Source organism: Rattus norvegicus, chromosome 3 (assembly GCF_021556685.1).
Source record: "Rattus norvegicus strain SHRSP/BbbUtx chromosome 3, alternate assembly SHRSP_T2T, whole genome shotgun sequence".
Classification (NCBI taxonomy): Eukaryota; Metazoa; Chordata; class Mammalia; order Rodentia; family Muridae; genus Rattus; species Rattus norvegicus.
The window spans coordinates 141,755,467-141,768,173 of record NC_141536.1 but is presented as its reverse complement, the minus strand read 5'-3'; the positions used below and the strand labels follow the sequence as shown (position 1 = coordinate 141,768,173).

Here is a 12,707-nt window from a genome sequence, read left to right as displayed (position 1 = left end):
TTTTTGTACATACAATAAATCTGATTGATTTTATTACACATTTTAGTTTAGAATCACTTTTACATCGCTAGACAAAGAGATAATACAAATAAATATCAATTGTAAAACTTAAGTCCCAAGTACTGGCATAGCCTTTATCTAAAGACAGCCGAAGAGAAGGTCAAGGTCAATAGTAACTCCAAAGAGCCATCGCGCCCCCCTCCTGCCTGCCCACATCACTCCTTCCATAAGAACCTCAGAAGTGTTTCATTCACGAGATGGGCAGAGGAAGGTGCTAGAGTCTGAGTATACCAGGCCAGGACTTTCACGGTAACTGTCGGTAACTGCTCTGACCTAGTTCCCGCTGAGGTTTTCGTTATGGCAATTTCATTGGAGTGCCTTGGTGGCCCCATTTCATTCACAGATGGTGTCTGGATGGTCTACGATGACCATAGTACCCCTCAAACTCAAGAGGCACAGTGAGGCAGAACTGATAGTCTATGTTAGCAGGGGACTGGCGCTTCTCAGAAACTTGGCAGTCTACATTCGGTGAAGGAGGACTTAGCGAGAGCTGGGGAGAGCAGACGAGCGGCCCGTGCCTGAGCTGCACTGCATCCTGGCACCCTTGGTCATGGAGATGTAGGTGGACAATTCAAGCAGCATGCAGGCATCAGACAGGGAGCAATTCAACGTAGGTCAGTCTTAAGAAAGTGCTTCATGCCTATGGTTTGGGGACTCTGACTCTGACTGTAAGGATCTGGAAATTGTGTCATCTGATACAATGTCAGATACATTCTACCGAGCAGAGGAAAAGAGTCCAAAAAGGATTGTATGTGCAGCCTCAAACTCCTCCCAGACGATCTTCTTAGATCCTTTTAAAGACTTGCTTCTAAACTACAATGGCTACTGTAGGCTGTGGCCTTCCAGCATCCCAGACAGATGACAGCATAAAGCTCTGGTCCCTCAGTGAGCTTCATGCATCCTCTATAGTCTTGGCTCAACTCAGAACTCAAAGCAGCAGCATTCTGGGGGCAGCAAGACATTTTTACCATCTGCTCTCTTCAGTATCGGATCCGTATTGAGAAAAGAGAAGCACCAGAGGCTATCCGGGAAGGGACAGCTTCATCACCACATAGGTGGCCTTCTACTTGGTGTCCACAGACCACCGTAAGAACCCAGCTGAGGACAGGGCAAGCTTGCTTTAATAATCATGTCTTCCAAATTTTTTTCCTTTGTCTTCTTGGAAAAGTTCTATGTGTCACTTAACCCCTGCTACTATCACATTAACCACTTCAAGACACCAGTATTAAGGTATGATATTACCTGAAGTTTGCAATCCTGTTTTGGTACACAAATGTCGTCAGCCTACAGAATTTAGACTAGCTGTGAGGAAATGTAAGAGAGACAAGTATCACCAGCAAACAGCCATCTTAGAGCACATATCTCCTTATTTGGATCCTAGTCAAACAAGCAAGTTCTTAGGACATAAGGAAGAAACAGGGTTTGAGACCAAGAAAAGATGAGATAGGTTCCATTCCATCCAAGGAACTGCTCAATAGGGCTCTGGGCTCAGAGAGGAAGCTGACAAGAAGATCCACGGATCTCCATGATACAGAATGTCAAGACATTATACTCTATTCCTCCTTCCCACAGGCTCTGATCCAGAAATATCCCTGGAGACCAAGCAGCTGAGTGAAAAGATGTCTCAAGGCCCACCTGAGCTGCCATCTTCCTGAGGCACCATGCCAGCAAGGTACGCCAGTGTGGCAGACTTGAGGACTCACTGTCCCCTCAGGGTTGGATCATGGACTCAAGACACTTCATGGGGCGTGCTTCCAGCCTGGATTAGTCATTCTGTGGGCCTTTAATGCAGACAAAGGCAAACACTGCACGTTGGAGTATTTCTAAAGCTGGGCGGGTTTTCAGTGTCTCTTAGAGACACACGCAGAGCACAGAGACTACTGTGCACACACAGCCCCACACACTCATGCATTTCTCTTAGGGAAAATGAGTAACTGTCACCTAATGACCAACTTAAACCAAAGCTCGAGGCGCCATAACATGAAAACTAAAACTTATAAACCAAACTAGTCTATGTAAACAGGAAGTGTGGACTCCGCTCTGAGCCTGCTCACTCAGAGCCTCTTCTTGCCAGCACCTAGGGGAGCCACACTTGTCAGTGGGTTTCTGCTCCAGGCAGACACAATTCCTTTGCTTCCACCTCTATCTCCCCTCCCCGCTCTGAGTCTCCTGCCCCTAGTCCGCAACTGCCTATTCACTCTTCTGCTCCCAGGATGGTAAGGACCCAAATGGGGGATTCAGAAGTGCCTGTTCCTAATGCCTTCCCAACTCTACTCCCATCAGAGAAGGCAGAGCCAGCTTCCCTTCTCCCACCTCAAAGCACACTGTATAGGCATGCTCTGCTGGTGGGTCTTCACGCGCCCCACTCACACAGAGCATGTGTACTTGGGGAAGACCGTGACAAATGAAGAGTAAAGTGACATGGGAGATGAACATGGCACTGGTTTATAGACTTAGATCTTTAACAGGATGGTCGTGGTTTTGAGATTTTAAAAAAAGCTATTTCCCCAAACTCTCCCAGGAGGCAGAGAAAATGTCTCTTCTATTGCTTCCAACACGAAGTCCTTCTGGAGCAGGAACTGGAAGTCATCCTCCCACCCCCATTCAATGGATTCCAGGCAGATCTACTCCTACTGAGGGCCCAGAAGCTGGATCGCTCGCCCATGGTGCCATCCTGGGCTTGGTTCCAAGTGAGATCTCTCATTTCACCTGACAGAAGCAGGTACCTATTCAAGTTCATTTGTCAGCCCTACTATCACTTTAGGCCGAGGCTCTACACACAGTCCTAAGGAGGCCTCGACTCCATATTGTTTAACAAGGAGGGAGGCTGGTGTGTAGAGGAGGCTAGAGAATAGGAAAGGGAGGGAAGTGGGGAGGGGAGAAAGAAGGAAAGCAAGGTCGTGGTCATTCTTGCTGTCCACTTGGACTTTGCATTTTACCTTACCCATGCATTCTGAGATGCTAATTAAAGGACACTTCCCAGAGGAACTGAGTGCCAGATCAGGACCAGCATGTTCGGGAAGATTAAGTTGGCTAATCTGCAAAGAGGCCATCACTCCTCCTCAGGGGAATGGTTCTGTGTTTAGGCTCAAGTCATCTCTGCAGTATTGTGCTCGCTTTTCTCTCAGAAGACAATGCTGTTCCCACCCTGGGAGGGGTGCTGGGTTACTTGGGAACCAGCCCCCGAGACTGTGGGTAAAACTGAGATGCAGGGTTTCCTGAGGAGGAAGAGGAGGCTCCTGATTTCCTGCCACTCTTAGGCCTGCAAAAGTCAAACACATGTGGACATTACCAACTAACATGCAACATTCCAAGGTGGTCTTTCCTCAATGGCCTGAAAACCAGGTTTCTTTGAACTATACTAAACGACTAAACTAACATGGCCCTCGGGCCTGGCCAACCCACCTGTCAGGAGACGTATGAAACCTGGAAGGAGGGACTTGGGGTGCTCAGCAAGTGCAAGCCAAAATAAACAGGGAATAGGACCATGCCCTCCTGGGTGCTAGGATTAAAGTATTCACTATTATATCTAGCTCAAATGTCCTTTCAAACACAGGTCACTAGAAGCTACTCACCTGGCCTTGGCTTTTCTATTTGCAGTACTTTCAAAGGAAGAGGCATCCACCTGTATCTCATCCTCATCTTGCAGAGCTGCATCCAGTGCAGCCTGAACCTTGGGAGAAATTGCTGGGCCCTCATAGTCTCTGGTTGTCCGGCTGGGCATATCTAACTCCAAGAGCATGATGTTCTCTGCCTGCAGAAGCATAGTAGTCATTAGCAGGTGCAAGAGAGCCAGACATCCTCTGAAACAGAATTGCAAGCTATTTGCCATTAAGAGCCTCCCAGAAGGGGCTGGGGATTTAGCTCAGTGGTAGAGCGCTTACCTAGGAAGCGCAAGGCCCTGGGTTCGGTCCCCAGCTCCGAAAAAAAGAACCAAAAAAAAAAAAAAAAAAGCCTCCCAGAAGAGATGGCAAGATGGCTCACAGTTAAAGGTAGATAAGGCCTACTACCAAGCCTTATCGCCTGAGTTCAGTCCTTGGAGCCCACAGAGTAGAGAGAGAAACTTGACTCCCACAGGTATTTTTTCTGATCTGCAAACACATGTCATGACACACATGTACCCAAAATCACACAAATAAATATAATAGAAAAAATGTTTAAAAAGAGCCTGTCTAGAATGACAGAGTTGTGTGTATATACATTTATGTTTGTACACATGTGTATGGAAGCCAAATATCAGGTGACTTCTAATGTTCATTTTTTCTTTACTTACTTAATTAATGTGTATTGAATGTGTCCTGCCTGCATGTATAACTGTGTGAGGGTGTCAGATCCCCTGGAATTGGACTTACAAGCAGGTATGAACTGCCCCATGAGTGCTGGGAATTGAACCCAGATTTTCTAGAAGAGCATCATTGCTTTTAATCACTGAACTATCTCTTCAGCCCTTGTTTTGTTTTGTTTTGTTTTCCCACACAGGGTCTCACTATAGAGCACCAGCTGTGCTGAAATTCATGTAGACCAGGCTGACCTCAAACTCACTTCAACTCCCTGTGCCCCCCAGAAGCTGGGGTCAGAGGAATGCATCAGCACATCCTTATTTTTTGAGACAGGATATCTATGTGAACCTGAAGTTACCAAGTAAGCTAGACTGGCTGGCCAGCAAGCCCTGAAGATCCTCTTGCCTAACTCAGCACCAGGACTGCAGCTCTCAGCTTCTTGTATGGGTAAGTCCTTGAACTTAAGTCCTCATAGCTGTATGGATAGCACTTTACCAACTGAACCATCTTTGTAAACCCAGAAAATATATGTCTTATAACTTTTTTCCTGGTAGGACTAAAGTGATTTGTTTTTTATTTTGGGTATTTTGTTTTGTTTTGTTTTGTTTCATGGTTTCTCTGTGTAGACCTGGCTGTCCTGAAACTCACTTTGTAGACAAGGCTAGCTACCCTCAAACTCAGAGCTCTCACTTCATTAGTCACCTTATTGCAATCCAAGTCAATGCTTCATTCATTCCCTTTGTTATGGCCATAAAAGTTACTGCATAAACATCCCAAGTCATGTACATCACCAGGTGACAGACATTTGATTGCTTCTGACTTTAAATAATGAACAAAAAACTGCACTGATAATACATCATATCCAAGTTTTTGTGTGAACATGTGTCATGGTTTCTTTTCTATTATTTTGACAAATGCCATAACTAAAAAAATAACCTGGATGGGAGGGGGCAGGATTTATGTAAAATTCTTTAGTAGTATTTAGTATTATAATGAATTTTAGGCCACCTTTTATACATAGGATAGAAGGAGATTACACACACACACACACACACACACACACACACACAGAGAGACAGAGACAGAGACAGAGACACACAGTGGGACAGAGACAAAGAGGAGAGACATATTACACTTCAAGATTATAGCCCATCACTGAAGGAAGTCAGGGCAGAAAGTTGATGCAGGAACCTGAATTCAGGCCTGCTTGCTCTTCCACGATTTACTAATCAGGGGGCACAGCATTTGAAGACAGTGGGAACCATGGAGAAATGTTGCTGGCCAGCTACTCACTCACTGGCTCCTACTTGTATAGCTTTCTTGTATAGCCTAGAAATACTGTCCTAGGGATAATGGCAACCACAGTGGGCTGGGCCCTCCCTATCAACTGATAATCAAGGAACTCCTGATAGACATGCCCACAGGCCAATCTGATCTAGATAGCTTTTCAATCTATACAGTTCTCTCAGATGGCTCTAAGCTGTGTCAGGTTGACAATTAAAGCTGAATAGGACAACATGTGCACTGAATTCTTTGGTGTAAACACAACACCTGGTGTGTACTTAAGATAATTCATGTTTTGAATTACTTGGGGAGTGAAGAAGTCAAGTGTTTTACAGATTGTTAGGTTTAATTTGCCTTTAATATTGTTGAAATCTCCTGTTTCCTTGTTACTGTTCTATCCATTACTGAAAATGTAGCAGTGAAGTCGCCAACAATTATAACTGACCTGTCCATTTCTCCCTTCAGTTCATCCAGCCTGGCTTCATGTTTCTGGGCTTTGCAGCTTGTAAGTACTAGTATCTTCTTGGATTATATAATGCTCATCTTTGTCACCTAACAATTTTGCCTTGTTTCTATGCTATTTATAGATTATTCTAGGTGTCTTTCTGTCTCTCTCCGTGTGTGTGTGTGTGTGTGTGTGTGTGTGTGTGTGTGTGTGTGTGTGTGTGTGATCTCTTTCTATCCTATGTATATGAGGTGGCCGTCCTCCTGCCTCATCCTTCCAGGCATGATTCATCATACTTAAGTTAGATGGTTTTAATTTTCTACCCTGATTTTCTGCTTTTGTTTTTTGCAATAAATATGTCTCATACAAGATGTGAAAAGGTGCGAAGAAGAAAACAGTCATCACTAATAGCTTACACAGATGTTCCAGCTGTTTGTAGGCACGGCATCTGTGTGTCCCTGGAAGTGGGTGCAGGGCAAGACAGGGGCTTGAGCTTGAAGGACTAGTTTTGGGCTCTGCTTCATAATCAGTTTGTGAATTGCCTCCAACACAGAGCAGCATTTCGTGGATGCGCCCTGTCTAACTCTTGAGGACAACTCAGTACAGAGAGCAGCTGCTGCCGACTGCCTCCAGGAAGTTAGCCCTGGGGCTCCAGAGAGGCAGGGGGCCTTCATCAGCTTTTACCATCCAGGCAGAGCACAGAATTTCTCCAATGAAGCAAGCTGATTACTAGCATCAGTTACTGCTTTCAACCCCACTTTTGGTCATGCCTGTCCCCTGGAAAGACACACATTTCTCTTGTACACTTTAAAAACATTTTCTTGACTCACTTACAAAAACTGGCACATTTTGCATCATCTGAAATAGCTAGAAACATGCTTCTGAGGCTTCTGCCTGACCCTGCCCTTCTTCCTCCCTATAAAATCCCACACAATAAGCAGTTTTTGCTTTTCTTTCTCTATTTTAAATGACTAAGCACCAGGAGGAACAGCACCCAGTTCATCTGGTTCTGGTTTGAAAGGCGAGAACTTCTGTTTCTGTTTCTGTTTCTGTTTCTGTTTCTGTTTTTGTTTGTTTGGTTGGTTTTTTTTATTTTAAAGTAAAGCCAGTTATGACGGCTCACACCGTAATCTCTGTGCTTGGGAGACACAAGCAGGAGGACTGCCTAAGTTTGACGATATTCTGAGCTACATAGAGATTCTAGGCTAGGTTAAGCTACAGAATGTGATCCTGTAAAAATCTTCATTACAAAAATAATACAGGTTGCAAAATACAATTAAGTAAAATGAAAGAACTTTAAATTGACTGCACTTTCAACAATCACAGGCAAGCAGTTCACATGCTCATGTATTTCACACACCAGACTTTTACCATTCAAATTTTTTTCTTAGCGCTGTTGTTGAGATAAGGTTTTTATAAGTAAACTTGGATGGCCTGGATCATGTTATACAAACCAGGCTGGCCTTCAGATACTTTCTGAATGCTGGATTGCATATGTGTGCCACCATGAAGAGTAACACTGTTTTATAACTTAGTCAGGCACAGTGCCTCCCAGGCCATCACTTACCACCTACCTTCCAAACAACAGGGCTGGCTACACAGAGTTCAATCAGAGAGGGCAATCAGACATCAGGTATAGGACCAGCACATAGAAAGTATTAGCAAATAGAAAATCTGAAGCATTTTATTGTAATATATTTTGGGGTTGTTAAACAGTGCTCAATTATGTCACTTTAAGTGACTATGTAAGTGACACACACGTTAAATGAAAGTAGCAGTTTCCTAGCAAAGGCCCATGGCCCACCACTAAACATCTATCTTTCTAAGTTCCACACACTTGCCTGCAGATCCCTCACTGTTCATCTCTCCTTGCCTCTGAGGACAGGGTACCTGTTCCCCACTCCTCCTTTGTCCTGAGGTTCTAATTCTCACTCTGCCTCACCTCTTGTTTTAACTGTGTGTGAAAATGCAGATGCAGGTATATGCACATGCCTATGGAGGCCAGAGAACCGACTCAGGCCTCAGGAAAGCTGCTTACCTCCTTTAAGACATGGTCTCTCAGTGCCTGGCACTCACCAATTATGCTAAACTGGCTGGCCAGTAAGACCCAGGGATGCCCTTGTCTCTACTTCCCCAGTATTGGAGTTACAAAGACATACCACCAGAGCTGGCAAGATGGCTTGTAAGGAAAAGTGTGTGCTGCCAAGTCTGTCAATGTACTAGTTTAGTGCACACACACCCACACCCACACCCCCCGCCCCACACACACACCACTAAAATGCAGTGAGAATGTGTCTATCACCACACCTGGCATTTTTATGTGGATTCTGGGGCTTGAACCCAGGTCTTCCTGCTCGAAAGACAAGCACTTTATGGAGTAAACCCCAAACCCCTGCCTTTCCCATTAGTTTGCTGCCAAGCCTGGCAACCTGATTTGAACTTTGGGACCCACATGGTGAAAAAAAGAAGATTAATGGCCACAAGTTGTCTTCTGACACTTGCTGTGGCATGTGCATGCGTGTCACCCTGCCCCCCAAAACATACATGCACACGTTAAAATAATGAATGTAATTGCAACTAGTTTTTAAAATCCACAAGCAGTCTTCTCACCCTGTACCGGGGCTCTGGCCGAATCATCATGGACATCCGTGCATGCTGGCTCAGTGGTCTCTTGTATCCTACGGCAGAGACTGGCCTCTTCATCATCTGCTGGTTCCTGAAAACAGATGATAATGTTAAGCTAAGGCCCTGCTGGAATATGCCCCACAGCCCAAGATGAGGCCAATGGGATACGTACTCAGTGAGTACTCTGGTAAGTACTCCAAGCCAGAGCAAGAACTCAAAGCAGGAACTTCTGAGACCAAGGCTTGACAGAAGCCTGATAACTGCTTAGCTTTTTGCTTGAGGCGCCATCTGATTCAGATGTGGGCTTCATGTTTCTTTCTAACTGGAAGGGACCCCAGTCACTGTCTTGTTCGTAGACAGCAGAAAAGTATAGCTACCAATACTACTACTCCTGCTTCGTGACAGAGAGCTGGGCCCCAGAATGGCCCAGGTGTAGGCTAACATACAAAATAATGCCTCTGTCCTGTGGCTTAGCACACTTGGTTTACAGGGGAAAGGAAAATTTGAGATAATGGGAAACGCTATACCTAACTAGTTCGTGGGTGACAAAGCCTCCCAGTTTCTAATACAATTAGTACCAGCTTGTACCTCCTGGGCCCGTGGTTGCCACAACATCAGCAGGCAGGCTCCAAGTTTCAGTGCACACTCCCCACATCCTAGCACCCCAGTCCACCTTGCAACATTCTTTGTTTTCCCACAGGCAAGCCTACTTCAGGTCAACAGTGACTTACTCCAGTCTGGTTATAGGATGTAATTTCCAATGGTCTTCTTCATCATCAAAAAAGGATCTATTCATAATTTTATTCTTCTCTTCCAAGGGAATAAAGTTTTCTATAATAAGATGCCTGTAAGAATACACATAGGTGAATGCAGAAGAAGACTGCACGTAGAGCCAGGCAATGCACACACCTATATAGTCTCAGCTACCTGGGAAGCTGAGGTAGGAGGTTCCTTGAGTCTATGATGCCATACTAGACTACAGTGAAAGTCTTTCTCCAAAAACAACAACAACAAAATAAATCGAAGTGTTCGCTATCTGTGCACATGAATATATGGAGCAATGAGGTAAGAGTCAAGTCACTCAGCAAACATCTACTGTAGTACTGAGCAAGTACTACAGGCCAATATCATACGCAGAGCTGAAATCCAAACATGGAAGACACCCGGTCCTCACCTGATACAAAAGATAGCAGTACAGAAGTGACAGGTGCTAAGAGTGGCCGGTCCAGGTATATGGAAAGGTCATCTTAGCCAGGCACAAGCAGAGTAAGGATGTGAGTGGACAAAGAGAGTATGTGTGTGTGTGGGTGGGTGGGGTGACATAGAAGCCATCCTAGGGCAAACATTTGCTTCCCAAAGCTGATGGGCTTCCACAGTGCTGAATGCAGGTTAGGGATGAAAGCTCTCCCACCCCTGTGACTTGCTGTTCAAGCTGGAACACTGTCCATTCTAATTCTAATCATCCAAGGTAGTAAGAATTGAATGCAAAAAATAAAGATGATTCCTGAGAAAAGCCTCTACCTGACCAGTGACCAGGAAAGCCTCAAACAACCTATCAGGGAGATATACACTGCAGTCCTTGCAATTGGAGGCTGAAGCAGGAAGATGATGAATTCAAGATCACCCTGGGCTACAAGGTGAGTTATAGGCCAACCTAGGCTACTAAGCAAGAATAATAAAAAAAATATTGAACAGGAAATAGGAACCTACGAGGTTATCTCTATGGTTGTGATTGGCCTATATTTGCCTCCATTATTTCAAAACCTCAGAACAAACAATGCCAAGGGTGATACTATATGACAGACACAGGATAAGTGTCTCAGCATCACAGGGTGCTAAGGAACAGACTATTTAAAAAATGTTTAAAAAGAGATTATAACAGAGAAAATGGCTTCCTCAAACAGTTTGAGGATGTGACATTTTCTCTTTTTGTTGTTTGGTGGTTTTTTTTGTTTGTTTTGTTTTTGTTTTTTTCCTTTTCTTTTTGTCGGAGCTGGGGACCGAACCCAGGGGTGTTTGGTGTTTTAAAACTTATTTTTCACAATATGATTACAAAGGTTCTATTTATGTATTAGAAAATATAATTTTTCATAATTCCAGTATCCAATGACGACTAGTACTAGTATTTTGACAGTTCTTATTCTGATTGTTTTTTTGAGAAGTACATGCTTACAAAGAGAACTGCTAGAGCCCCTGGGTTCGGTCCCCAGCTCCGAAAAAAAAAAAAAAAGAAAAAAAGAACTGCTAGAGCAAAATTTATATTGTTTATTATTGTGTGCCCGTGTGTGTGTATGTGTGTGTGTGTGTGTGTGTGTGTGTGTGTGTGTAAGCATGTGTGGAGGTCAGAGGACAACTCTGTGAGATAAACTCTCCTTCCACCTTGATGTGCACCCTGAGGATCAAGCACAGTCACTCGGGCTGCACTGAGCACCTTTACCTGCCGAGCTGAGATTTTTCATTTTATGTGCATGAGGTTTGTTTGTTTGTTTGTTTGTTTGTTTGTGTGTTTGTGTGTTTGTTTTGCCTGTATACATGCCTGGGCACCACTGTGTTGCCCACAGAAACCAGAAGAGGGTGTCAGATTTCCTGGAACTGAAGTTACAGATGGTTGTAAATGACTACGTGTATGCTCGGAATGGAACCAAGGTCTGGTTGTTTATTTTTAAGTTAAGAACTCCCTGTGTAGTCTGGGCTGAGCTTGTGATCTTCCTGCCTCAACCTTGCAAGCAAGCGCTCAATGACAGACATGCTATGACACTCTATCCACTACAGAGCATTAAAACACATTGCTCAGGGGTCTGGGTTCACAACTCCATAGGAGCACTTGCATGGGGCCTTGGGTTTGATTTCCATCACTAGGGTGATGGTACATAGCACCCAGAGTTCAAGGCCAGCCTTGGCTACAGAGCAAATCTGAGACCATACTGAGCTACATAAAACCCTGTCTAAAAAGCCCAGATTTCATGAGAACAATGAATGGTCTTAAAGTACTCTGGTTGAAGAATACTCTGGTGTCCATTAGCTCAATAAAATAAATAAATAAATAAATAAATAAATAAATAAATAAATAAATAAAGTTTACAATAAAGGGGCAAGAAAATAACAGAGAAGAAATGGGGAGATTGTATGGTGACCTGGAAGAAATAGGCTGAAATGAAGTGACCTTGTCAGGACCAAGCAGGTGACAGTGAACTGGCGAGAGGGTGAACAGAGGGTGAACTGGCAAGCAGGTAGGCTGTCCTCTGGACAGTCATTCCCAGACCCAGTCATTGGCAGGAACCTGCCAGGTACTTACTTGAGCTTTAGCTCTCTGGTGAGCTCATTCTGCGTCTGCTCCAGCTCCTGGCGCTCTTTGATGTGTTCTTCTTGGAGGTCATGGATCTCAGCCTTCACAGCCTGAAGCTTGGAAAATAGCTATAGAGCCGGGGGAGACACAGATGAGGAAAGGCTGTTCAAAGATGGTGTAGCCCTTCCCCCAGGGCTCCCAGCACCCCTGTCTCCTACCTTTTTGAGTTTTTTGGTCTTGATGTCTACCTCTTGCTGCAATGAGGTATACGTCTCTTTCAGTTCCAAGGTCTCCTCATCTCGACTCTCCATCTGCTGCTGAATTTCTCTTTCTCGACGTTTCTGAGCAATATCACAAAATCCATCAGCTTGCCCTAGTGACCATGTCTAGACAATACGGGCTGGACGCTCCTAGTCGGTCTCTGGCTAGCATGGGCTGACAGCTCCTGCCGTTCCCTCTGGAGCTGATCTCATCCCACAGGCTCTGTGGCCTGGTGTCAGTGCATGCCTTCCTCCCCATACAAGAACGCAAGGTTACCTGCTCTGCGATCTCCTGGCGCTTCTGTTCCAAGATCTTCTGCTGCTCGTTTGTATGATCTACTATATTTTTTCCTCCAACAAGCAGCTTACTCTCCATGGCCTGAGTGAGGAACAAAGGAAAATCCATCCTGTAGGGTCTCTCCCAGAACACAGCCCCTCACAGGACAGACAGGCTCATGACTGGCTAA

The 12,707-nt window shown here is 44.7% G+C and overlaps 1 protein-coding gene across 6 annotated transcripts in view; it reads right to left on the bottom strand.

Moving 5' to 3' along the window:
- The window catches only part of Kif3b (kinesin family member 3B), a 39,498-nt gene continuing 26,791 nt past the window's right edge, over positions 1 to 12,707 (bottom strand). For 5 of the 6 annotated variants that reach the window (XM_087651072.1, XM_087651070.1, XM_087651071.1 and 2 more), the window contains 7 exons: positions 12,518 to 12,619; positions 12,199 to 12,321; positions 11,990 to 12,108; positions 9,426 to 9,539; positions 8,680 to 8,785; positions 3,636 to 3,814; positions 1 to 3,322 (listed from right to left, as the gene is read on the bottom strand). In XM_087651072.1, coding sequence (XP_087507198.1) covers positions 3,226 to 3,322; positions 3,636 to 3,814; positions 8,680 to 8,785; positions 9,426 to 9,539; positions 11,990 to 12,108; positions 12,199 to 12,321; positions 12,518 to 12,619 — 840 coding nt within the window. In that variant the 3' untranslated portion in view covers positions 1 to 3,225. The remainder of the gene's footprint in view (positions 3,323 to 3,635; positions 3,815 to 8,679; positions 8,786 to 9,425; positions 9,540 to 11,989; positions 12,109 to 12,198; positions 12,322 to 12,517; positions 12,620 to 12,707) is intronic. The other variant, NM_001106529.1, reaches the window with a different exon arrangement.